Below are 24645 nucleotides of genomic sequence, written 5' to 3'. Positions count from 1 at the left end.
CCCAGAGAAACAGTCCAGACCTAATGGATTCTGGATAGTGGAGAAGGTGGATTGATTGCTGAGAAAAGTTATCCTCTGGTTTGTTACTTGCAGAGTGAGGTAAAAAATTTACATTATGAAATGGAAACAACTGAGATAAATAAAACGCAAATAAGATTAATAATATGAAAAATATAGAATTAATAGATAATATATACTATTAGATTCACACATAGTGTAATCAGCAATAGTTATTGTTTCAATACAATGTTATAGAATAGGTATAAACATTAAATAATATATTAAATAATATTTGAATATAATGAATAATATGTTGCTACTACTTTCTTCTCTTAAAATGTGAATGTTTTGCCCTGTTGTTGACTTTAACAGCCAAAGTCTGTAGTTAAAATTTGCAAATCAAGGCCATCTTCAGCCTTGTTGATACTTTAGCGAAGCCCAGAATTTGGGCACACATATCCAAGCAAGAAGGGGGTGCTGAGCACAGGGAAACCTCAGGAGATTAAATGTGACAAAGCAGTTTTGCCCAGGGGAGCAGTGAGATGAACCAAACACCTCCATGCCAGAAACACACTGGCTCTGGCAGAGTGTGTGGATTTGGCCAACTATCCCTGAGCTGCTGGGAGATGGGAAAGGGGCCAAAGCAAAACAAGGACAACAAAAACAGGTAACCAGAGGTTGGTTACAGTCAGCAGCTTCCATGGCAGTGCCAGAGCTGAGGGGAAGGTGAGAAAGGGGAGTACTCAGGAGGCTTTTTATATTTAGACAAATCAATACATTTTTTTCATTGAGTTCTGGATTTGAGGGAATAACCTGCCATTAAAACATAAAACCTGACTTATTTTCAGGGGTTACACTTCTATGCAAAATTTTGTGCCTAACATCTGTGAGGATAAAGACTTTCCTGCTCCCCTGCTTCACCCCTGCCTCGCTGTGGATACCCTGGAGCAACATTATAAGACCTCACCATCTGCTCCCTGACAATAGTCTTCTCTCTTTCCCCTTAAAAACCCAGAAATTCCAGCCACTTGGTGATTATTTGGGTTTGCTGTGGGACCTGGGATTTTGAGCCAGATCCTTTTGGACAGAAAAAAAAAAAAAGTGATTTAACCTCCCAGTACAGTGAAAACATGGGAAGAAATAGTAAAACCAGAGTGATTAGCAAGTGAAGGGATTTCGAGTAAAATTTCAAAGGTTATGCAGATCTGTAAAAAGTTACCTGGGCTTGTGTGCCTGCACAGGACAGCAGAAATTGTTAATGACAGTGAGCCTTACTTGTCTTTCACAGGAATAAGCACGATTTGTTTATTTATTTAATAAACTGAGTCAAGAGTATGTCACCAATGAATAAATAACTTTAAACATCCCCATGTTTGAACTAGAAGACAGCTGGCTCAAAGAAACAATTACACAGCCACTGGGATTTCACTGACAAAAGATTTCCATAAGTAATTATGCTCTGCGAGTGTGAGAGGAAAGGAAGATTGCCCTTTAAAGGGGATAATGCCTTGATATTTTCCTCGTCTCCTCATGCTGCAAAGCTAATAGCAGGCACAAACTGCAGTGACCCTCTTTGTAAGTGGCAATAACAGGTCTCTTCCTATTTCAGGTCTTCCAATGCAAATATTTCCAGCCATCTCGGTGGTCAGTCTGAACATGGGGGATTTACAGGGTCTGGCTCTAAGGTTGGCAGATATACAGGATTTCTTTCAGCGCTTAATGACACCTGGGTATTTCCTTTTCTCCTTGAACCCTCCTTTTTCACCTTATATTTCAAATTATTGAATTTAAAAACCATTTGTTTTGTCTGACAGGTTGAGCTCATCATCCACGTAAGGAAAAGATGAGTCAGGCCTCTTTCTCATGCTGATGTTGGCTCGAGAAATGTCTTTGAAAGTAATAGTTTTACTGGCAGCATAGGACAGGCCTGACAAATAAAAGGCAGAATTCAGGTGCTAATCACATTATGGTTGACTTTTACACATAATGGAATCATGGAATCGTTTAGGTTGGAAAAGACATTTAAGATGATCGAGTTCAACCATAAACCTAACACAATATGCACATAGGAGAAACTTTAATGCATAAAAATCTCCAGTGCTATGTGCATGGTTACGAAGCTGGGGTAAATGAAGGATCACTTACGGGTCTGGCACAGCATTCCCACCCATCCTCTGGAGCACTCGCAGATGTTGGGTCCGACACATTCTCCACCGTTCAGACATTTCTGCAGGCAAACAGCTGAACAGGTTGACATGAAACAAGTGAGAAGATGTACGTGATGTATCTGTGTGCTCAAGGTCTGTCTGAAAGGTGACCTGCTAGGCTTTGTTCCATCTGGCTAACTTCCAGAGAAGTGAACGTGCTCTGTTCGTCAGGTAATCAGTATTCAGGATTCCATGATATTTTCTTCTTAAGAAATTTATCTTTGATGACTCTCTACTGGGAGACTTGCCATTTCTTAATGCTCAGCTCACCATCAGCTGAGAATAATCTCCATAGGACGTATTCATGCATGTCATATGCCTATTATGTGTTCCATGTCAAAAACAAATGTTTTCATAGTAAAGTTTGATATGTTTGTTGCATATATTGTTTGTTCAGAGATCCTGAAAGAGTGCATGATTTGGTGTATTTGTGTGAGAGACACTTCCTTCCTTCAGTATTTCTGAATAAATTATTAATATTATAAATTCAAACCACTGGTTCTGAAATCATATTTACTATCAGGACCCCAAGGGTAAAAAGCCAATATTTTAATGTGGTTTACATACAGGTTGTCATCTTGATTATAAATTTGTTCAGTTTATCTGTCAAGTTCACGGTAATGAATAGCCATGTAAGGAAAAATGTTCCTTGAAAATATTTCAGGGTGAGAGTTTTTTTTTTTTTTAATTACATTTTTATGTAACTGTAGTCAGATCTGGTAGAGTTACAGAGTAAGAACACGTCATTCTCCAAATTATGCACCAATGACCTTGAGAGTACATCAGTCTGGAAGGCTTTATAGCAGGCTTTAAATAGTTCTGTATTTTGAAATATATGACATTTCTCTGCAAAATATTACAAAATACGTGAAGCTGTTAAAACACAAAATCGATGCTTCAAGTTTAATACTATAAAAATGAATTTCCATAACAAGATGTATAACAGAGCTGCATGGAGCAGAACCAGGGTTGCCCTACACAGGTTTTTCTCCTTTGCAAGCATCAACTGTTTATATTTTATGTTACCCATGCTTAAAACTGGCTTTCTTAAAACTGCTGAAGTAGCAAAACAGATTTTATCCACTATATTGTTTTTTATTATTAAAAGAAGATTACAATTGATGTTGACTGGCCCAAGTAATAATAATCTGTTTGATGGGCTGTAGAGGTGCTTACGTTTGTTGCAGTGGTTTCCCCTCCAACCAGATGGGCAGTCACAGACATTTGGGTGGACACATTTCCCTCCATTCATGCACGTGGGATCACAGACACCTGCAGGAACACATCAAAGGAAGAATGTGGTGGCTGGAAAATGTGGGAAGGCTTTAGCAGAGACTTACTTGCATCCCTGCAGCAGGTTCATCTGCTTGTAATTAAAAAGCTAGAAAGTAATTTGGATTTGAGAATCCGAAACACAGAGGCTTGATAACTCCCATAAATCCTTCCAGAAAATGCTGTGCCTTGTGTGGAAACTCTTTGAGGGAAGCTCCTGCTGTCTCACCAGAAAAAGCAGAGAGGCATTGATTACAAAGATTCTCAGAAAAGCAAGTGGGCAGGCCAAATGCTTGTTAGAGCTTTCACTTCCTCACTGGAAAATTCCTCATTCGTGTTCTCAGATGTTCATTTGGATGAGGAAAGATTTGAGGAGGATAGATTGTTTTCACACAGTTTTTGTATGTTTTTGCATTCAATCAAGTGTAAAGGCTAAACAGATCTATTCCTCCATTGCCTTTTTGTAGCATTATTTGTTAATTACCTTTTGACTTTATTCTTTCATACAAATAAAATCCAAAAGCTGTTCTTTCAACCGAGGGAAACCAGACAATTGTTTGTTGATTTCGTTAGGAATTTAATCTGTAATTTTTGAGTCTCACATTAAGCTGTATTTATCAGTATTGTCTTAGAATGTCCAGCATTAAAATCTCACTGTTCTGGTAAGCCAAACATCTGCAATCCCAACCTGTGTTGATACAGGTAGATACCCAAATTCCCCTCTCCTGTCTCTCCTTGCCTGTTAGGATACATTTAGAAAGGACCCATCAGAGGCATTGATAGTTCAGAAATGCGGCAGTGCTGGTATGATGGGAGGGGGAATGATTTGCATTTCACATGAAAGAAGGCATTTGATAAGTGAGTGGAGTACAAAAAGCCATGTTACACAGCAAGTACCTGGCCTGGGGTATGGGATCCAAGCCAGGAGGAGTCTGGCAGTGAAGGTGTGAGAACACATTTGTGTGGAATGGCTCCTGCCATGTTTAAAGCTTTACAGACACAGAGGATTTGCCAGTGGCTCGTTAACAGCAGTGGTAACTGGTGCCAGCCCTCCCTGCTTGCAGAGATGGGTGGCTGTGGAGCACCCAGCTCTTCCTCAGCAGGGAGCAGCTTCTTGCTTCTGCAGGCACTGGGGGGCTGACAGCTACAGCACAGCATTACAGTGCCTTCATTAGTCTTGAGGTTGTGATGTCTTTTAGCACATCAGCAGTAGGAACAAAACCTGAATACTAATGCTGTAGCAATTCTGATTTTCAAGTCATCACTACATACAGGATTCTGAACTACCCCAACCCTCCCTCAGACCTTTACTGTGGAGGGTGGAATCCTGAAAAAAGCTTCAAAATAGGAATGATTACTGAAAAATAGCATGCAAAAATACAGCAACTGTTATTTGATGGGAGAATAACCTTCTGTTCCTCTCTCAGGGACTATCGGGCATTTTTAGGCTGGTAGATTTAGGGTCCCTAATTATTCCTCTGATGTACTAAAATATTGCTTTTGTGGCACTTTGGTCTATCCCTTCGGTCCAGATGCTGCTGCACTGGCAGCTTTTAGCACTGTATTGCTGCTCTTGCTTGGCTGCCACATTTGCATTTTGTTCTGTGCCAAGACTCCTGGATCCCTCAGCACAGTGACCTGCCCTTAAGCAGGACAGACCTGCCCACGCTTATAGGAGCTGCTTGGATCCCAGCCCTAAAACTGTCAACCTCTATTTCCTTCTTTCTCCATCTCTCCTGATCCATGCTGTAATCTTGGCCTCTGCTTACTAAGGCTAACAGGGATCCACAGTTCTTGCTGAGCTATCAAAAAATGCTGCAACCACTAGTTAAAACCTGGGATGAGTTCAAAGTGTCATGGCATCCATAACTCCGAAATCATTTAATCTCTTATTTTGCCTCTTCCTTTTTCTCTCCCTTTTGATCTTACATCTCCAATAACAGACTCCTGACCCACGATCTTATGATGTGTTGTATTTGACTTGGCATCTCAATTATAAAGCAGCTTGGACATTCAGAATTTAGAAAAGATGACCCCAAACCATAAAGTCTGGTTCTAGATTGCAAACAACCTCATGCTTTGTGATATTGATGGATCATAACCTGCTGTCCCAAAATCTATATATTTGGTTTTGAGATCATATGAAAGCTGTACAATGTCTTTCCTTCACCTCTTAAAAAGTAAAGTCAAGAAAAAGTAATTAAGGACAGTAGTACTTGTTCAAATGGATATTCCCCCCCCCCCCCTTTTTTTTTCCAGTTTTTTTTGTTTGTTTGTTTTTTTGTTGTTGTTGCTGGTTTGCATCTTACCTTTCTGTGTATTTCTAACCTTACACAAAAAATCACTTTCCCGGTTGTTTTGTACTGATAGCAGATATTTTAAATTGTACAATAGACTCTTTCTTCAGTTGCAGGGAGACAAATTACTGTGCTTTTTCATTAACTTCTGTTTTTCAGTTTGTGTATAACTGCACTTGTTCCAGTTCTATTTTCACTCTAACTTGGCAAAACTTTAATCAACAGGTGAGGTCCAGTCTTGATCTGCATAAAACACAAGTTCAAACTAGCTTTCAGCTTGGGATCCATTTCTCTCTGTTCAACTGCCTTACAAATGAGCAGGTAGCTACAAAAATATAGCATGAACTGCCTTTATTACTTATGGCATCTCTGACTTCAGTGATAAATCTAAAGAAGTTCAATTCAAAGGGAACTAAGGGTTCAAGTAAGTTCTGAAGGGGAGGAACACCTCTGCCCGCCTGCCCTCTGGGGTAGATACTTTCTCTTCTTGCCAGCACCTTCTTCGCAGCTTCTCTATGTAAATGAATGCAGTGTTATCTCACCCTTTTTTCTGCCTGACATCTCCATCTTGTTCTCCCTTTCTTTAACTTTCTTAAATACAATTCCATTTCAATACCCATCAGACAGACTTCAACATTTGTTAATGATAACTAGTTCGGATCCTTTTCAGTCCCACTCCTTGGCCTCAGTGGAGGAGTTCCAATTTCAAAATAGCAAACAAAAATGTTACAGCATCTCCCAGGAAAACTAAATAAATTATCAGACACTAGGAGAGCAAATCAAATTATTGCAATCCTCCCAGGCACTGGCATGACTTTGAAAAGACATTTTTTTTTTTTTTTTACCCTCCCCTTAAAAAAGGCCTGGCATCTTGACCCAGAGACAACAGTGGCTTGATAAGTTTTCCATCTGCCCTGGGGTCTGGCTCTAATGACATGGATATAAACACATTTGTGTCTTCCCCTCGATGCACTTTGGTAGGGTGTATCACTGGGGGTAGGGAGAGCCCTGTACTACCCACACATCCTGAGTGCAAGCTTGCTGGAAGTCAGTAAGTGTCACTGAAGCCTTAATTCCATTCCCCTCACAGTCAACACTGACATTTCCATGCAGAATTTCTTATGCAATAGCGACTCAATTCTCTAAAGCACCACGATTCTTCAAGGCCACTGTTTAAAACTAGACAAGACTTCCATAATCTTGTGTTTTCCAAAACTGGTGAGTTAGATAAGGTAAGCCTATGCTGGAGGTGATAATGCAGGTTAAAGAAAAAGCATGGTTACATGTTGCATTTCAGGTGAGGGGTGATTTTGATAAGGTAACAAGCAGCTGCAGGTGTTAAGATAAAACATAGGTGTTGCACGGGACATCATACAAGACATGTGCAGGCCCTCTGTGCGATGAAAGGCATTCACAAGTTGCTGAGCGTTCTGTTTTATGCAGCAGCCATTTCTCTTTGATGGTTTTAATGCATTTTGACCTTACAATCACTTAAAATTTCCTGCGACCCTTTTCATAGCTTATCCCCTCCAGGCTCGCTTGACCCAGTGAAAAGCGCTTCTTGCAACTCTTTTTATCAACCTCCATGAAGCTCCACAGCTCAGCTCTTCAGCCTTAATATCTCTAAGGTAGTCAGTCCTTCTGCTTTGCCAAAAAAAGAGAAGAATTTGCCTGCAAAATAAATATTTCCAGGGATTACTAAAACCAACCAGGGCCTGCAATGTTTTGTGTAAAGTGAAGTCTGTCCTCCTTGTGTAAGTAGCATCAGTGATGGACACCCACAATTACAGTGTTGTCCATTGCCTGCCCTCATTTCCATTGATTTACAGTAACTGTAACCCTGAAATATACAGAGTATTAAGCAAAATATCCCTGTTTTGCAAAGCCAAAAGTGACCCTGGGGCAAAGCTGAGCACTGGACATGCTTTATTGGACTGTGGATACTAGAAGTGACTCTAACAGTCACACCATTAGACTGCAGTATCTGCTGACTAGTTTACAGTGATTAGAAAAAGTCAGACATTTCCTTCAGACTGTCACTGCTTCTGTAGGCTACCTGACAAAAACTTTTCTAGTTGAACCTAAGCCACCTTTTGATGTAAGTACCCCATTAAACCTTTTCTCACTGAAGGAGTTCATGATAACTAGTGAAAGACTTGTAATTTTGTTGAAATAAGATAGTCTTCACCACCACACTCCTAAAGTCAAAACAGAGGGAATATTAAACCAGGCTCCTAAAATCTTGGCAGAGAGGGATCTTCTGCAATGTTTCAGGAACTGCAACATCCATGTCCTTTCCTGACCATGAGATTACACAGACTATTTCTTTCTGAATCAAAAATTACCTGTCATCACATATCCTGAGCCAGGCTGCTGATGAGGAGACAGTGTGTCACGCTGCAGTGATAATTAGAAGATGTAGTTTTCAAGACAGCTTTTCTTTTCCTTTTTTTTTTTTTTTTTTTCTTAAGATGCCCTGTAGAAGCTGAGAGAACTGACCTGAATGCACCCTGCCTTCGGAGGGAAGAGGGGAAAATAGCCTCAAGCAGTAACATCTGTGTGGGCCAGCTAAGGCAATGCATCAGGCTGGAGCTTGCTGACAAAGAACGCAGAACTGCAGCCAAAAGAACACCTACTGGCACATACAGACTTCAAGGTATCCTTCAAGTCACCATCCCTGTGCTGACATTTCTAGGTGATTCACAGGCACTACTTTTACCTCTGGCCGGTGTTGGTTTTGAACTCATGACTTCACTGTGGGCCTAGTGCATATTTTAACGTGCTCTTTTGCTCTTTTGAGGAGCTGGAAGCTTGGTCAGTCTCAGTTTTGTTTTTATTCTATGTGTACATGTTGTTTTAAGGTTTGTTTCCTCCTTTCTGCTTAGTGGTTGTCTTGATTTGGGGTGACATTCTCCAAAAGAAAGAACTGTAGATAGATATGACACAGTACGGACACGGAGCACGGGAGATATTTAAAAATAACACCCACTGGTTTTGTCAGGAAAATACAGCTGACAGAACTCAAGCTGTGATCAAACCTGAAACCAATAGATGTGAAAGCAGTGGATTTTGTGTTAAAACTGGCACTTCTAGCCCTTCTCTGATGTTTATAGGTAAAATATATCACCTATTAACAAAACACAAAAACGTGGAGAAGCTCTGTGCCAGGAATGGCACAATCATGAGACTGAAGCTTTAAAGTGTCGGGATATTGATGATCTTTTACACCGAGCAAGAACTGGAAGGTAAGATCACCAGTTCAACAAAACAGCACAGTTCAGCTGATCCACTGTAAGAAGGTTCCCTGTCTCTCTAGATGCATTATGAGCCCTGCTCAGATAAAACATTGCCCTGACTGTAGTAAAGAAACAATTGGTTGGATGCTTCCAGGCTCCAAATAAAGGTTTGATCTTGCTGAATGATCTTCAATCCTTTGGAAAGAAAAAACAAACAAACAAAAAAACCCAAACACAAAATTGGTGTGGTCTGGCCAAATAGGATGTTTCTAACAATGGGCACCATTGTTTGGATTCTACTGGCAGAAACTTGTGGAGGTAAACAATGTCATTCCCCCCTTAGAGGGTATAACTGATGCTCAACAGATCATTAGGAAGATGGATGTACCAATATATCTGCTGCTGTGAAGGTCCCAAATGCACATAGCTCTGAAAAACATGTTATGGATTCGGGACACCAGCAATTTCTAGTCCCCTTTTTTCTACTTCCAAGGGCAGTGAGGAACTAGTTTTTCTCATGCTGAATTTTAGGCACATATGTTGTTTCAGAGCCTGATTTTATCTGAAATTCCTCATCTGTGTTGATTTGGATTTGTAAATAAATAACTCTCTCTCCCAGCTCTATCAGAGTAACCTCAGATGTGTGATCCACTGAATATCAGTAATTATAGCCACAGATTGAATTTTAAGAAGAAGTAATACTTGTCATGTAACAAAATTGGAATTTTAGTGCGATGTTCTAAAATTTGGATCCTTATCCCTCTCAAGCTACCAATCATTTTGAGGTTTGTTCATCCCTATTTCTCGCTTCACGTACCTCTGACAGAGATGCAAAGCGCTTCTTCAATAAATTACCTTTCTGAATAGTAAAAAATAATCTCGTAGAAACCTCTGAGGGATGCAGTGCAGGAGAACAAATTACTACAAGACACAGAGGGAGCTGTAAATGTAATTGTGATGGGTGTGGTGACAATTTGCACTTCTAATATATTCACTTTACCACACAGCTTCAGCAATAAGAGTTAGTTTGTATGACCTAGCACATGTTTCAGATGAAAAAATGGTCTGAAAAGTTGTAAACCATATAGATAGCAGTGCAATGCCAGTGCTTTGCCTAATTACGTCTGGTTTCCATTCTGATGTGTAATCTGATATACTTATGGGGCCTTTTAGAGATATTAAAGCAGAAAATAAATCTAAGTTAGTTATTAGTTCAGGAAAAATGAGAAAAATAATTACTACTAGATGGGAAAACTACTGAGATGTCAGACTGAGCTCTGAGCCAGTGCATACCTGTTTGCTGTCATGTCCCTCTCATCAGATGATAACATTTCTATCAGCTAAAAGGGATTCTGATCTCTCTATCTGTACCTCCAGAAGATCCCCTGGTAGTGTATGGTGGGTAAGAGTCTTAAGCCTCAGGAAGCCATGGAAACCAATGGGGGATTGTCACAGGCAGGGGACTCTCCACTCTCCTCAGACTGAAATGTCTCTCCCTCTTGGTTTCGTGATTTTCATTTTACCTAATATTTATTGTCAGGTGACACTCTTTATTGACATGCAATGGAATGATGTTGGGATAGCTGCAAAATACTTCAGCATCTTTCAGAATGAAAGTCACTATAAATAAAATATGCACGTGTAGGTGCATGTTTGTCTATTTGGGGAATATCCTGCTAGGAACCATTAGATTCTAAGATCATTAGCAAACCCTTTTTCTCATTTACTGACTGGTTTTAGTCTGATTGCAACTCTATTAATTTGAAAGAGACTATAGCTCTACTTTATTCTCATCGTTGCATCTGTTAGTATATAATTAATGTGGGGAATTGCAAAGTATACTCTCAGCACAGCTCACATTCCCATCTTGTTAGGGGCTTGCTTTTGGTAACATTTTCTCTTCATTGAGGAATACTCCGTGTTTTATTAGGTCAGTGAACCATTCCAGCCTGTGTATAAATCGTTTTGCTGAGCTTTCTTGTCATGCCTGAATAAGAAGAGAAAGAGGATTCTCATACACACAGTTTTCCTCTGCTGACTGTTTCTGCAGCTCTGTGCTTGCAGTATGACCTCACATTTGGGCACGCTGTTGTTGCGCTGAGCGGATGAAACCACTGCCTGGGCTTGGTGAAAGTTGGTTCTATTTTCATCTGTACAAAGGAAAAGGGAGATTCAGGCAGAGTAACCAAGGAGAACTGCAGTGGCCCAGGAGATGAAGTCTCAAGCCAAGAAAACCAGCCACAGGCCACCGCGGTCTGGCTGACAACCCAGCCAAAAAGTGAGGACCTCAGGTAAGAGCCCAGTCAGAAGGTTTGGAATAGGGCCTCTGTCTGTATTGGCACTGCACTTATCTCTTCATCACCCTGTTATTATCTCTCTCAGAAAGTAAGCTTAAGCTTACTTGGAAAGCAGTGCTGGAGAGGATTGTCTTACCAGTGTCTTTTTGTATAAACAGACAACATTAATCTCCATAACCATCTGTCCTCTGGGCTTTTCAACTGGTAGATCCATTGCTCCTTTTTTTAAGAGACATTTAAAAAAATATTTTAGTTAAATATAGACCCCCTGAAGTATTGTTTCTTAAATCAATTAGTGGGCAAAAAGTACTTATCCTCACACGGAGGCCCACTGCAAAGAGAGATGCAGTAATTCAGGAACCCCTGTTCTCTTACTTTACATATGCTTTTACATACAGAAGCAGCTCTGGCACATCTTTTCTGTGCCTTTAAGATACAACAAAAGAAATACTGTACCAGAATTTAGATTTTCTACTCTAGTAAAATTCATGCTGTAGTCTGGGAATGTTTTGCTTATGGTATGAATAAAAAATTTAATAAGGCTTTTGGGCTTATTTAGGATATATATTCAATTCTTACCCAGATGTATTCTTGTTCTCTTCCTGAAAAATAAATTTTGACAGTTGCATGTGCTAAAAACCCTTATTAAAATAAATGCATCAGCTACATGTATATGAACAAAACATAGTTTTTAAGAAAGGCCAACTAAGGGTTTTGTGACAAATCCCTACTGAGTGAGCAGAGAGAAGCACTGCTCTGAGAGCAGACCAAAAACCAGGTTGTACCTTGAGTCACTCTCTCCTGTTTGGCCCTATCCCTTCCTCTGGGAAGTCACAGCTCTCCCTGCTCCCCCCAGGCAAAACACACGGATCATGTTGCGTTCAGCTGATTGGGAAAGACAGTGGTAGCCCTGATTTTTTTCCCTTCATCTTCTATTGTATTTCCTACCCAGGGAAGGAAGATGACACCTAATATGACCCTATTCTGTTACACTGACTGGAAAATTAGGTAAGGACTGAGACCAGTGTTTCCTTTTCCCCTCTCTCCAGACTGGGCACCAACCAGTCCCCAAGCCAGCCTGCAAATCTTTGTTGCAAAATTAATGTTTTGAACAGTAAGTTACAAGTCTCTCTGCTATAAGCAGCTGTTCATTTTCTTCCAAACACCCACTGCTCAAGGATATTTGCCATCCAGAAATCTTAGACAAACACTTGTTGCTTTTAAGCACATCCTTGACATATGAAAAGCAAGTCTAATGAAAATGATTCCTCCATCCATTTAGATGAGACGTGTGGTTTGTTCCCTGCTTGGTTTCTGTGGGAGGGTATCCTGGACCTCTGGTTTGCAAACTGGCTGATTTTAGACAACTTAAGTCAATCTGGCTACTCAGTGAAGGCATTCCAGAGAATGTATCACACAGTGTCAAAATGACAACTCGGTAGGAGTCTGATTTGTTGAGCAGTAAAACTTCCTGCTTATGCAGCTGGTGAGCCAGTAATGTACAGAAATATTACATGGGAAGGCTGGAATACGGGAAATCAGTGACTTTCACAATATGACATTGCTTAGTAAAAAGCCGCCTTTGAAACCCAGTGTTCACATTTCCAATTAGTTTGCCTCTAGCTCTCATGCAAGTAAAGTCCTCATGCTACCGGGAAGGAAAAAGGAAGGGGGAGGGAAGAGGAGCAAGCAGAGCTGGAGAAATGAGTGTGAGTTATACTGTGCCCTGTGTATTGGCTATAAATCCTGCCTGCAGGAATTACTGAAATGGAGAAATAGTTATCTCCTATCTTTGAGATCCAATCTGCAAGGTCCCAGTGTCAGCGTGGTGACACGCAAAGCCGTCAGGATTCAGCCTGGCACAAATGAAGTAGATGCGTGCAGGAACATGGTCTCGGTTTTAAACGCTGAGTGAAGCCCAGCTTGCCGGAGGGACACGCGGGGCCAGCGCGCACGGTACCGACACAGGGATCGAGGTCAGGCTGTGGGTGCGCTGGAGAAGGGAGGAGGAGGATGCTCGGCACTGTTCTCCCGTGACCTCTGCTGGTTGATGAGCTCCAGAGGGAGCTGTGGCTCGCCTTTTTGCTCAGAGATGGACTCGCAAGAAGCAGATAGCAGTGCAGGATTTATGTGTGGGACCAAGAATCCCTCCTTTTCTCCCCTCCTTTTTGCTCCAACCGTTCATAAAGAAAACTCAGCTTTATGAGCTTTCATTTGTAAGAGTTTTTCTGCAAAGCAGTCCTATGAAAATACAGGCAGTAAATAAACAAAACCTAGTGTGCTGTCTTTGTAATTTTAGTAAGGATGCAGTAGAAACCAGTGAGAACACTGCTTTAGAGCCTCATGAAAAGCAGTGACATCCCAGGATTGTTACAGCTGCACATTTTTCAAAAGGGAATCCAGACCTCTGTGCAAATAGTTCTTCTTTAGCGTTAACACTGAGTATGTTTGTTTGATGCAAAGCTGATCCAGAAATATATTTTCTTCTGAGGTGCTGCCAGCATTTGCCTCTTCCCTCTCAAAAAGACTGATTATAACGAAAACAACATGTAGCAAGTGAGGATACAAGGTTGTAGGACTGTTGAGGCACAACCACACATTTCACTGTCAGCGCTGCCACCCGCTCGTCCGGGCTGTGGGTGTCTGGTTTGCATAATCACCACACAGTTATTTATCAGGAAACACACCAGGCAAAGCCTTATATTTCAGCTGGCAGCCAATCAGACCTCAATGATTTGCATTTTTTTTTTAATATATATATTTTTTTTTCAGATGATGTTTATTTAGATACAAAGCACAAACTTTCGGGCTGAATGCCTTTCTCTGTACCCTAAAGAAGCAAAGAGGAGCGAACCCGAACAGCAAAGGCGTCCTGCACATTTTCGGCTGTCATGCAGAGAGCAGTAAGAATTCCAAACTGTGCAGGGATGAAAGTGAAAATCCTACAGCATGTTGTGTATATTTAAAATAAACCAATAGCCTATTTGGGTTTAGTATAAAAATGACCTGTCTTTGATAGGCCACATGGCTTTTTTGTTTTAATTCTCTCCTCCAGTTGAGAATCTGAAGCTGCCAAAACCGAACAAAAGATTTGGTTTCTCTGTCCGTGCAGGGGAGATATTAAGAAGGAAAGAGAAATGCTTAAAAGTGATGGAAACAATATCAACGTATCCAAAGGGTAAGTGATGAAAACACTGAACCGTGAAGAAAGTTTTGCAGAGGTGAGCTGAGACTGAATCCTGCCATGTGCCATGCAGTCTTTTGCTCCAGAGGAGAAGCAAAATCTGGAACCTCTGGCAGAGGAGACAGAAGGTATTTCATATGACAACAGTGAGAAGACATACAACTCTAATAGCAACTGCTTGGCGTGAAAACCTTCTGAAAAAGCTACTTTTGATGGGTCATGATACTTGTCCCATGTCCTGTTGATTTTAAGCAAGAAAAAAGAAACCCTGCTCAACATTTTTCACCAATTTACAGTCAGTGGCCAGTAAGAGTCAGAAAATAGTAGCATTTTCCTTCTACTTAATCATATTTCTCTTCATTCATCACATTCATAGGTCCTTTATTTAAGTTTTTATAACACTAGGCTAAATAAAACAGACTATGTAGAGGTTTTTGAAGTAGAATGGAGGTTTGGATTAGACAGAACAAAACTGTTTCCTTCATCTCAAAAAACCTTTTTGCAAAAGATTGCATCAAGATGGACAACAAAGCCTCATAAACTTTTGGAAAGTGGAAAGAAACGCTCTGTGTGCTGTTAGTGGTTGGAGGATTTCAGGGAGTGCTTTGCTGACTGCAATCACCATCACTGCATTTCTCTTTGATCTGCCTGGAGACGTGGCAGGATGTTTAAAGCTGGAAACAGCACTTTTCTAATGTTCTCTAACCTCAAAAACAAGATGCCGAACATAAGGTTTTTTCCTCCTTTTTTCTCCCTCCAGCTCATTCCTGCCAGAACAGACTATTCAATTGTGTCCTGTGCATCATGACTCTCCTTGCTGAAGGAGGGGAGAGCTGTAGTACAGAGAATGAGAGGGCTTTTGTTGCTGGAGGGAATTTTTTGACTAGCTTTTTTTTTTTTCTCTCCCTCTGTGTGAGAGAGACATAAACTGCTCTGGAAATGTACAGATTCTTCCTGCCAAGAATGGTTGTTTTCACAGCTCCCCTTTAGCCAATTTCAAACTGATTAGGAAATAATAACAATAATAATAAAAGTTTTCACATGCATATCCTAAAGTCCCTGCCTGACAGGTATTGTTGAGTAATAGAGTCTGTAAAAGTGCCAAAATAACCTATTTGCCTAGAAGAATAGAAGAATCAAATATTAATACTGATGGTAACATGAAAAGGGAATTTTCAGTGACAAGAACAAAGTCAAGGCTGAAGTGTTATTAACCAACTGTTTTAATTAAGCTAGAAGTATGATGTACTAGTATTTTTAAGGATCTCATTCAGCTGCTTGGCCTTTGGATTTAATATTTTTCCCCTAAAAACTGTGATGAAAAATAATTAATTCCTCTCCAGGTTCATGTGTTACTCATTTTGAATGAAACATTTAGAGAGGATTCTATCAAAAGTGTTCTACTCCTGACACTGACTTGACTTAGTGCTATTCTAATTAAAAGGTAGGTTTTGTGTATAATGTAGTGCTATATGAGCTCTGATAGAAATATATAGAAGATCACAGTATAAATACAGGCTGAGTATTCTGTGGAACTTGTACAAAAAGGATTAGAAAAAAAAAGCTGTTTGGGAGTCAGAGAACACTGGAAAACAAAGGGAAATCTGTAACTCACTTTTCTGGCACCTTCTCCCAGTGTAGCCCTCGGTGCAGGAGCACACGTTGGTTCGAACGCAGTGGCCGCCGTTCTTACAAGGTGGAATGCACACAGCTAGTGAAAGGAAAGGAGAAGTTTTGTGCACCAAAATCACACGGGGGATCAACACTGCCTAACTACAGGCTCCTGATTTAGGGGCCTCTATTGGGAGACAAACCTGCACAGGTGCTTTTTTTAGCTGGGGTAGGGAAGGTGTCTCCCTAAAGGGTGATTCGGGCAGATGCCCAGATGGAGAGCCTGATTCTTATCTTGTTCATGGGAAGAATGTGAGACATGACTCCTCACAGCTAAAGGTCTCTTTTAGATACCTGCAGTTAAGTTGTCAAGATATTCCTGAGAATCTCTTAGGTTTTTAAATTTCCAGCTAAAGAGCCTCCTCAAGGGCTTCTGCCCTTGAAACAAACATCAGTGTTTGACATCTGCTAACTTGACTTTGTGGCTGTTTCTTCCCCCTTTCTCAACGAAGCAGGAGGAAGGGCTTTGCTGTTTTTCAGCATCCATCCACTATATCCCCATATCAATTCCATATCCCACAAAAATAGATATTTATTTTCAAGTTTTAGCTTTATCTAAACCATAACACTTCAAGGCAAAATTTCCAAATCACCTAGGTGTTGAAAATCACCTTTCATGTTGAACCTCAAGAGAAGGATCATCAAGATACAGTCTGCATAATTTCTGTATCATTTTTGTGCTCTCCATCACCTCCACCACCATAAAAACAAAGAGCTGCCAGCAAGCTCCATTTGCAATTAGATTTTTGTGTGCAAATCATTCACTTGCAAAAATATGTACTGGGATTGCATTTATCTAGGAACTCCAGGGAAACAAAAGGGAGAGAGTAACAGCAAAGAACTCTTAATATTGAAATAGTTCAGGTTTGGTAGTAAGAGCCTATTTATATTCCCAAATTAGAGAGTTACTAGAGCTGTGCTCAAAAAAGAAATGAAAAACGAGTGGTGTAAGCACAGGTGCCTTCCAGCTACTTGAGCCCATAACAGAAATTTCTCTCTCCTACATGTTCTGCCTGAGATAATGGGTCATTAATTTGACTTTTGGAGCACAAGGTGAGCAAGAAACCCAAGATATGGTTTGCCTCAGTTTAGAGCTCAATCTAGAACTGGGATTCCAAATCAGGTCCTGCTCTATGTCAGTCAGAGGAGTATTTGATCAGATCTTTAAACAGGGACCTGATGAAGTCCTGTGCAAGTCTCTCACCCATGGCACTTTAGGGTGGTCAAGTAGGTGATACTGTGAGCCCCACTGAAGATGAATTATGATCTGGCTCTGACAGTACACACCACAGGGTACATAAAATGAACAAAGTAGGGCCATGCTTCAATGTTTAATTGAATAGTTGCTAAGTAGTGATATCATTGACTCAGATAGCTTTAGATTAATTATTTAGTTATCATTAATGCCATCACAAATAAGTGCTTACTCCTTCACAGTACCATTAAGAACAATACAGTGTGGATTTATGACAGATTATAACACCAAAGGAGAGCACGGAGTTATAACAGGGAGAATCTCTGGATATACTTCATGTGGGGGGCAGGTAAAAATACAGGTGCTATTTGTATTTTGAGCCTGGGTCCTTAATCAAGATGAAAAATAGAACTTTCTTACCTCTCTGGCACTGTGATCCATAGAAACCATAAGGACATGAACACATATTTGGCCGTACACAGATTCCTCCATTCAGGCACACAGGATTGCACACAGCTGTATGGGAACATCAGACAACTCTGTGGATCTCTGATCACGTTGAACTTATTAGAGTAGCCACTCATTCACTGCTACACAGGTCATTAGAGTAAATATTTCTAGTAATACTGTGATAAGTTTCATGCAGTCCTTGCTGGTCAGTTGTGCTGCAGCATTTATTCATAGTTGACACAGTGGGAGCATTTCAGTGTGTTTTAGCATATCTTGGGGGATGAAATGGAGTACAATTTAATGTAATAATTTATTTTATTTCTGATGTATTCCTTTAGTTTGCACAGTTCATTTGCTCCCACTCCAGTATCCTCGCCAGTCACAATCCCAAGGCAGTAAATGTAGTCTCATTATATGCCCCCTGGATAACCTGGAGATGAGATATTAACCATTTGCTGCTTTGTCTGCATTCAGCAGAGTACTGTGGCATCTCCACGAAGTTGAATAGGTGTGCACCGCAAAACCTGTTTGTTCTGCCCCATTTAAATGCCAGTTCCCACAACACATTGGCTCATGCATCACCAGCAAAGCCACTGGCTGAGCTCCCTTTGCCTCTCTATGTAACTGTAATTACTGTAGATGATATAACAGGTATTAGGAATTAAAAGCTGTCTTGCATATGTGGCAAGAGCCAGACTGTTAAAAAAAAAAAATGACTATTATAATTGCAAATTGATTTAGCTGGGAAGTCAGTGTATGAAGAGTAAAGAATCTGATAAAGTTTTTATTGTACAGCAGAGTGACAATTTAAACCAGGCTTTTTCCTTCTATTCCCTTTGTCTTTCAGTATCTCGCAGAGTAGCCCATTAAATAAATTTAATACATTTAAGCTTAAATAAATTAAGGGTCACTAAAATATTTCAGATGAACTAAAGAAGAAATAAAATGTCAATTTGGAAAGAGAAAAAAAGTGAAATTGCAGTCTAGATGAGAGGCTTTTCTGACTAAGGAAAACGACTTATAAAGTCAAAATGGACCTCATTCATTACTAATGGAGAATTTGGATTAGTTGCCTCATTGTCCTGGCTAGTTCACAAATGTTCACACTCTGTCAGTGTTTATATTTATATTGGTACAGCCCCCTATGATATCACTTCCTATGATATCACTTCAGGTGGGTAACCCCAGCAGTGTCCACAAAATACTCTGCGTTAGTGCACACAAAACAGTACCAGAGAGGTGAGCCTGAGAGTCTTCCCCCTAAGGTGATAGCAGACAAAAAGATCCTGCAGCTGTGATTCTGGGTTGGAAATCACTGTTGCTGTTGCATGTTCTCCTCTTGGAACAATCCTGTTAAAGCCACGTCAAAACAAAATTGCAGAACTCAATGGGAAGAAAAAGAGGAGATAGTGGGAACCAGAATAGGTAGTGACAATCCCAGTCATTTTCTGTGAGTCTGAGCTAGGCTAATTTATGTCTCCTCGTTAGGTCTGTCATTTTAACACTTACAGGAAGAGCAGTCTCTGGGAGATGGAGGTTAAAATGACATCTCTCACCTTCCAGGAAAGGTAATGTAGGCTGAAGGTGTCTTAGTAATTTAGTATTCACTGTGGCAGAGCAGACTGCTTCTGTAGCCTTGAGGTTTGGCACTGATGAAGGGGGTCCTGATTCTTGCTCCTTTTAATATTTCACTATTTTGCATGCCTTGTCCCAGGTGAGTGCTGCAGTTGCTGTGGCTCTGGAGGAAAAATATGTACTCCAGCTTTCAGCACTTCGATCCGGAGAGGGAGATCTGAGCTGTGTCTATTCAAAACAGGGCTCAAAACTGTGAGTACTGACTAGAAATAGGTACCTTGTTCCAATCCTCACCTTGTCATTTTGTGCTGACTGGTGGAGGTGGCTTTTCCCTGAGCTCCCACATTCTGTGGATGCCTTTGTAGGTGCTGTGCAGGCAGGAGGAGCAGTGTGAATTCTGGCAGCAGTGCATTCTGAGAAATAACTCCAGAATCACACAAGCTTAAAAGGCTGTGGAAAGGTTTTGTTTGTGGCTTTCCTCTGCGTAAACCTGAGACTTAGATAAACATCTAAACTTAGGAATACTTACATAAACGTCCAAACTTATGAACACTTACATAAACATGTAAACTTAGGAATAAACCTTACATAAACCCAGAAAGCCTTCCGAGGTTTTGCCCTTTACTATTCTCCTGTTCTTATGCTTTAATTCTTTAAGCAGCAATTCCGAGTCTGACCCCTGAATTACAGGATCCACAGGGATCTCAGGCATCAAAAGGCTTAAGAGACCAGTCATTTCTAACCCTTTACCTGTTTCACAAGAAGGGCTGCTCCACCCATCTCTGCACTTGCACTCGTCTGGGGACACACAGACCCCACCGTTGTGACAGTGCCTGTTACACACCACTGCAAAACACAGAAAAGATTGACATCTCTTGTCACTGACACCAGTGCAGATCCTAAAGTTGCCCTATTGCAACAAATAACTAATAGTATTGATCCAACAGGCAAACTGAGGGTTGAGTCTGTCCCTTTCCTTGGTTTTCTTTCTCTATTAGAAGGCTTACATCTAAAATTCTTTGCTTTTAAAGTATTCCAGCTACTTTGGTTCAGAGAGAAAATAATATTCCTGTCAAGGGCATCCTGATATTTAAATAAGCAGCACTGTGATGATGGAACTGCACATGTTCTGCCATTCAGTTAATACAGAAGGGTTTGAAGGCTGATTTTTTTCCCCCCAGACATTCTCTATATTGAACCACTATTTTAACTTGTATTGCAGAGTAACATGCCTCCTAATAGGTATGGCTGGTATTTTGTGTTCTCAAAATTAGCATTTCCGCCTTCACTCACAACCTTGAATTCCATAAATGTTACTATAAATAACATGCACATTTTTGCTTCTTTGTTTGTTTTTCCAGAAACATTTTTATGTAGAAAATATTGATATAGATGTGCATATTTTTACATAATACAGCTATGCTGCTGGTAAATATACGCTCTGAAATAGTTTAGCTACTGTATTACTTCAACATGTTATATTTTGTTCTTCTTCCTGTATTAATTAATAATTTTAAGGGGAAACATAGAAAAAATAAAAAGTCAATTTTTTAAATCTTGTAATTTTCTGCTAATTCAAACATGTAATGACAAAAGCCTGAGTGATTTCATACGTACTTGTTTCACATCGAGGACCTACAAATCCGTAAGCACAAGAACAAGTGTTTTGAGGTAGACAAGTTCCTCCATGCTCACAGGGTGGATCACACTGTGCTGCAAGAATAGAACAGGAGACCGAAAAAAAATGCAGTTTAAATATTACATTCTGCGTGGTTACGAGCACAGCACAGGTTTCTTCTCTCCCCATACCATTTTATTAATCTAACAAGTAATTTGGCTGAGGAAAACACTGCAGGATGGCAGTGGGTGTCACATTAGTAATACAGCACTAATGAGCAGCTCTGTAATGTCTGCAAGGGAGTGATTTTAACACAATCATATTTAAGTTCTGAGCATGCACACTTTTAAGCACATATTTTTGAAGTCTAAGGGTGGACCCAGTACAAGATTTGCCTTGTGGATGGTGAGGAAGCCTTAACACGTGACAGAAGTTACACTAAGGCAGAGATGAAGTGCTTGTTCTGTAGAGAAAAGTGTTGTGTGGGGATTTACCAGCCAAATGGCAAACATTTAAGCAAAAAATTTAGTATTTAATGAGTAGTGTGAGTTCTGTAGTCAAAACATCAAATCAGTTAGTGATTTCTTGACTTATTGCAATATGCAATGTCATTTGTTGAAGAAAGAGGATGAGTAGGTGTAAAGCTGGAGTGCACTGCAGCTCTTGAACCAGGCTAAAGAGACTCACCTGCTTTTTAAATGTTGATTAGAGGGAACCTTCAAGGTTTTGCCTCCTAAACCTAAGATTTAAGGTAGGTCCCTGACACTAGATGTCATGAACACTTCCATTTACAGCCCTCCAATAAGGGGTAATTCTGCATGGCAAACACAAGAGAGGAGGAGGAAGATCACTGAAGGAAGAAGATGATCACTGGCACTAAAAAAAGAAGGGCTGTGTGCAGGAACAGAGCAAGACACAAGTGTCAGCTGGCTCTCATGCCTCTGGGAAAGAAAAAAAAAGTCATCTCACATACTAGAATGAAAAATATCTTTCCTTGTGTTTGGGAAGTGAATACAGAGAAAAATGTTGTACTTTGGCACACTTTACTGGCAGAGCTTTGTCTTTTCTAATGAATATGAAGCTAAGCAAGGTTATTCCAAGGAAAATGCAAAATGAAGCTAAAGAGATCTGAAAAAAAGCACTTTTCATTTTAAGTATTGTTACAAGGGAAAAGAACCTTAATGCGCCACATTTTGTTCTTAAAACTGGAAAATAGACCGTGTAAATGGAAAGCTAAATGAAGGACAAATTCCTGGGGCACCTCATAATTTAAATGCAGTTACTGTGTTGAAGACCTCCTCACCTCTTACAATTGACACAGAGTCTTCATGTAAAGCCATGGAATATGAACTTTGCCATCCCAAAAAGTAATAAAAGGCCACACATATTAACCAATTCTAGTTAAAAAGACAAGCTCCAAGAAATCAATCATTTTGACACAAATAACATTGAAGAAATATATTTGGTAGTAGATCTGCTCTTCAGGTACTTTGGTATTTACATTTGCTGTTACCATACAGTTTTAGCTGTGAAATTTTCAATGCTGCATTATGTAACTTTAGGATTTGATATGCTGGAGAACAGAAAACGTACTATTTCAAATCCATATTATATGTGCTGAGAATGCCATTGAGCTAAATTTAGTTTTGATTTGATGGCCTATGAGATTTAGACATTTGCAAATCAACATGGGTTTAGCTGAAATTCCAAGTGTACATCTATGAGAAAAAAAAAAAAGATAAGAAAATATAATTGTCTGGAGAGCTAAATAGATTTAGATAAGTTTATATTAGATACTAGGAAGAAGTTCTTTCCTGTGAGGGTGGTGAGGCACTGGCACAGGTTGCCCAGAGAAGCTGTGTCTGCCCCATCCCTGGAAGTGTTGAGGATCAGGTTGGGTGAGGCTTGGAACAAGCTGGGCTAGTGGAAGGTGTCCCTGCCCTTGGCAAGGAGTATGGAATGAGATGATCTCTCAGGTCCCTTCCATCCCAAAGCATTCTGTGATTCTATTATTTGATTTAGACCCATTTAAGCAGTTAGTGTTAAACTTTCCCCAAGTTTTCTAATTCAGCCACCAGCAGCAGCTGCTGAAACGAGTCAGAGGCTCAGGCACCTGGGGGACTCATGCCATTAGGGCAAACCAGAGGTAACAGGCCATGATGAAACAGAAAGTCAACAGAAGGGGAAGAAATTGAATGTAGTTTTACATAAATTTATTATTCCTTTAAAATTTCAGTGCTATGATTATAATTTACCACCTGTGTTTGGGGGCTTGCACTGGATCTCACTGAAGTGAAGGACAGATAGAAGGCTCTGAAAGGAGGGTGCTGCTGCACACACACCCATCTGAAACCTTCCCATTCCCCTGGACTCAGGTAAGCACAGGACTTGTTTATAAAGGGATTTCTTTGCAATTAGAAACTAAGAGGGTTTGGAAGTGGTTAATATTATCTGCGTGGCGATAGGGGGGAGTACAAAACCTGGGAAAAACGTACCACACCTTTTAAAGTACGTGAAATGTGATTGCCTTTCCTGTAGGATGATGGTTGTATAAAGCCTCCAGGTGCCTAAGTGCTATGCCAAGCACAGTGACATTCAAACATATTATGCTTTATTTCAGCGTGGCTTGTATGTAGCACTTAGAGCAAATGTGTCCGTTTGAATAGAACACTTTCCATCTGGCCTTTCCACGTTCCAAGATGCATCTGAACTGTCAGAAAAGAACACGGTATTTTGGATATTAAAATGTTTAGCTCTTATGGTGACATTTAATAGTAAAATGTTTAAAACTGTTCTATTACTGGGGAATAGCAAAAGATAAAAACTGAGCACTGGCTGGTATGTGAGAGCGAGAGTAATATTCACCTAAAAGACATTTCCCTCTGTAATAGAAATATATTGTTTGTGTCAGATTTTTTTTCCCAAACTTCTATCTTTCATCTTCTGGAATGAACACTTTTTTTCTTCCATAAGCATTTGCTAAATTGTAGAAAGGTATTGCAGAGTTTTTATACTAAGCTGTTTTGGATGGGATAAAATAACAGCAAAGAGGAAAAAACATTGCTGCAAATGGTCAATCTTGCTGTCAAATGTACGTATGTTTATGATTATAATTTAAAATCTGGAGGTGAAAATAGAAAAGTGCATTATTGTTTTCTTTGAAAAGGTTTTTTGGGAAATATCCCAAAACTTCTTTTTTTTTTCTATTAAAATGATAATACTCTTTTTATAAGTTTCTCTGCAATAACTTTAGGGGCACTCAGGAGTACTAGATGTCGTGCTGTTTTCTCCATTTTCAATAGCCTCATCAGCAAATGTCTTCCAGGACAGAGTTACTGGTTGGCATCTCAAAAGTGAGTAACTCTCTGTGCCATCCAGCATAGGAATTCCTGGGTCTGCAACACTAAAGCCAGGCTTGGAAGTCTGAGAGCATTACCTGCTTAAAATTTGGATCAGGACAGACTTCACTGGAAGGAATCTACATTGTTGTACACTGTTTCATTGTACATTATTTATTTTATTTCAAAGATAAATCAATCTAATTTCCTAAATGGATGAAGTTTTAGTATGTGCAGCACAAAGTGGGTAAAAAAAGGGAAGAGAACTTAACAGGTTATTGGTTTTCCTTTGGAAAAGTTGTGGG

The 24645-nt window shown here is 40.1% G+C and overlaps 1 protein-coding gene across 1 annotated transcript in view; it reads right to left on the bottom strand.

Annotated features, from left to right (window-relative positions):
* Window positions 1-1787: 1787 nt before the first annotated feature.
* LOC114069879 (von Willebrand factor D and EGF domain-containing protein-like) overlaps window positions 1788-24645 on the bottom strand; it is a 161647-nt gene continuing 138789 nt past the window's right edge. Inside the window, exons 22-28 of the mRNA XM_027906980.1 lie at window positions 21002-21097; window positions 20135-20230; window positions 17780-17875; window positions 16109-16204; window positions 3384-3479; window positions 2146-2241; window positions 1788-1927 (exon numbers count right to left, since the gene is read on the bottom strand). Of these exons, the coding sequence (XP_027762781.1) occupies window positions 1788-1927; window positions 2146-2241; window positions 3384-3479; window positions 16109-16204; window positions 17780-17875; window positions 20135-20230; window positions 21002-21097 (716 nt within the window). The remainder of the gene's footprint in view (window positions 1928-2145; window positions 2242-3383; window positions 3480-16108; window positions 16205-17779; window positions 17876-20134; window positions 20231-21001; window positions 21098-24645) is intronic.

This window comes from Empidonax traillii, unplaced genomic scaffold, assembly GCF_003031625.1.
Source record: "Empidonax traillii isolate 1590-97213 ecotype Southwest subspecies unplaced genomic scaffold, ASM303162v1 scaffold1387:size224635, whole genome shotgun sequence".
Lineage (NCBI taxonomy): Eukaryota > Metazoa > Chordata > Aves > Passeriformes > Tyrannidae > Empidonax > Empidonax traillii.
This window is presented reverse-complemented; position numbering and strand designations above follow the sequence as displayed.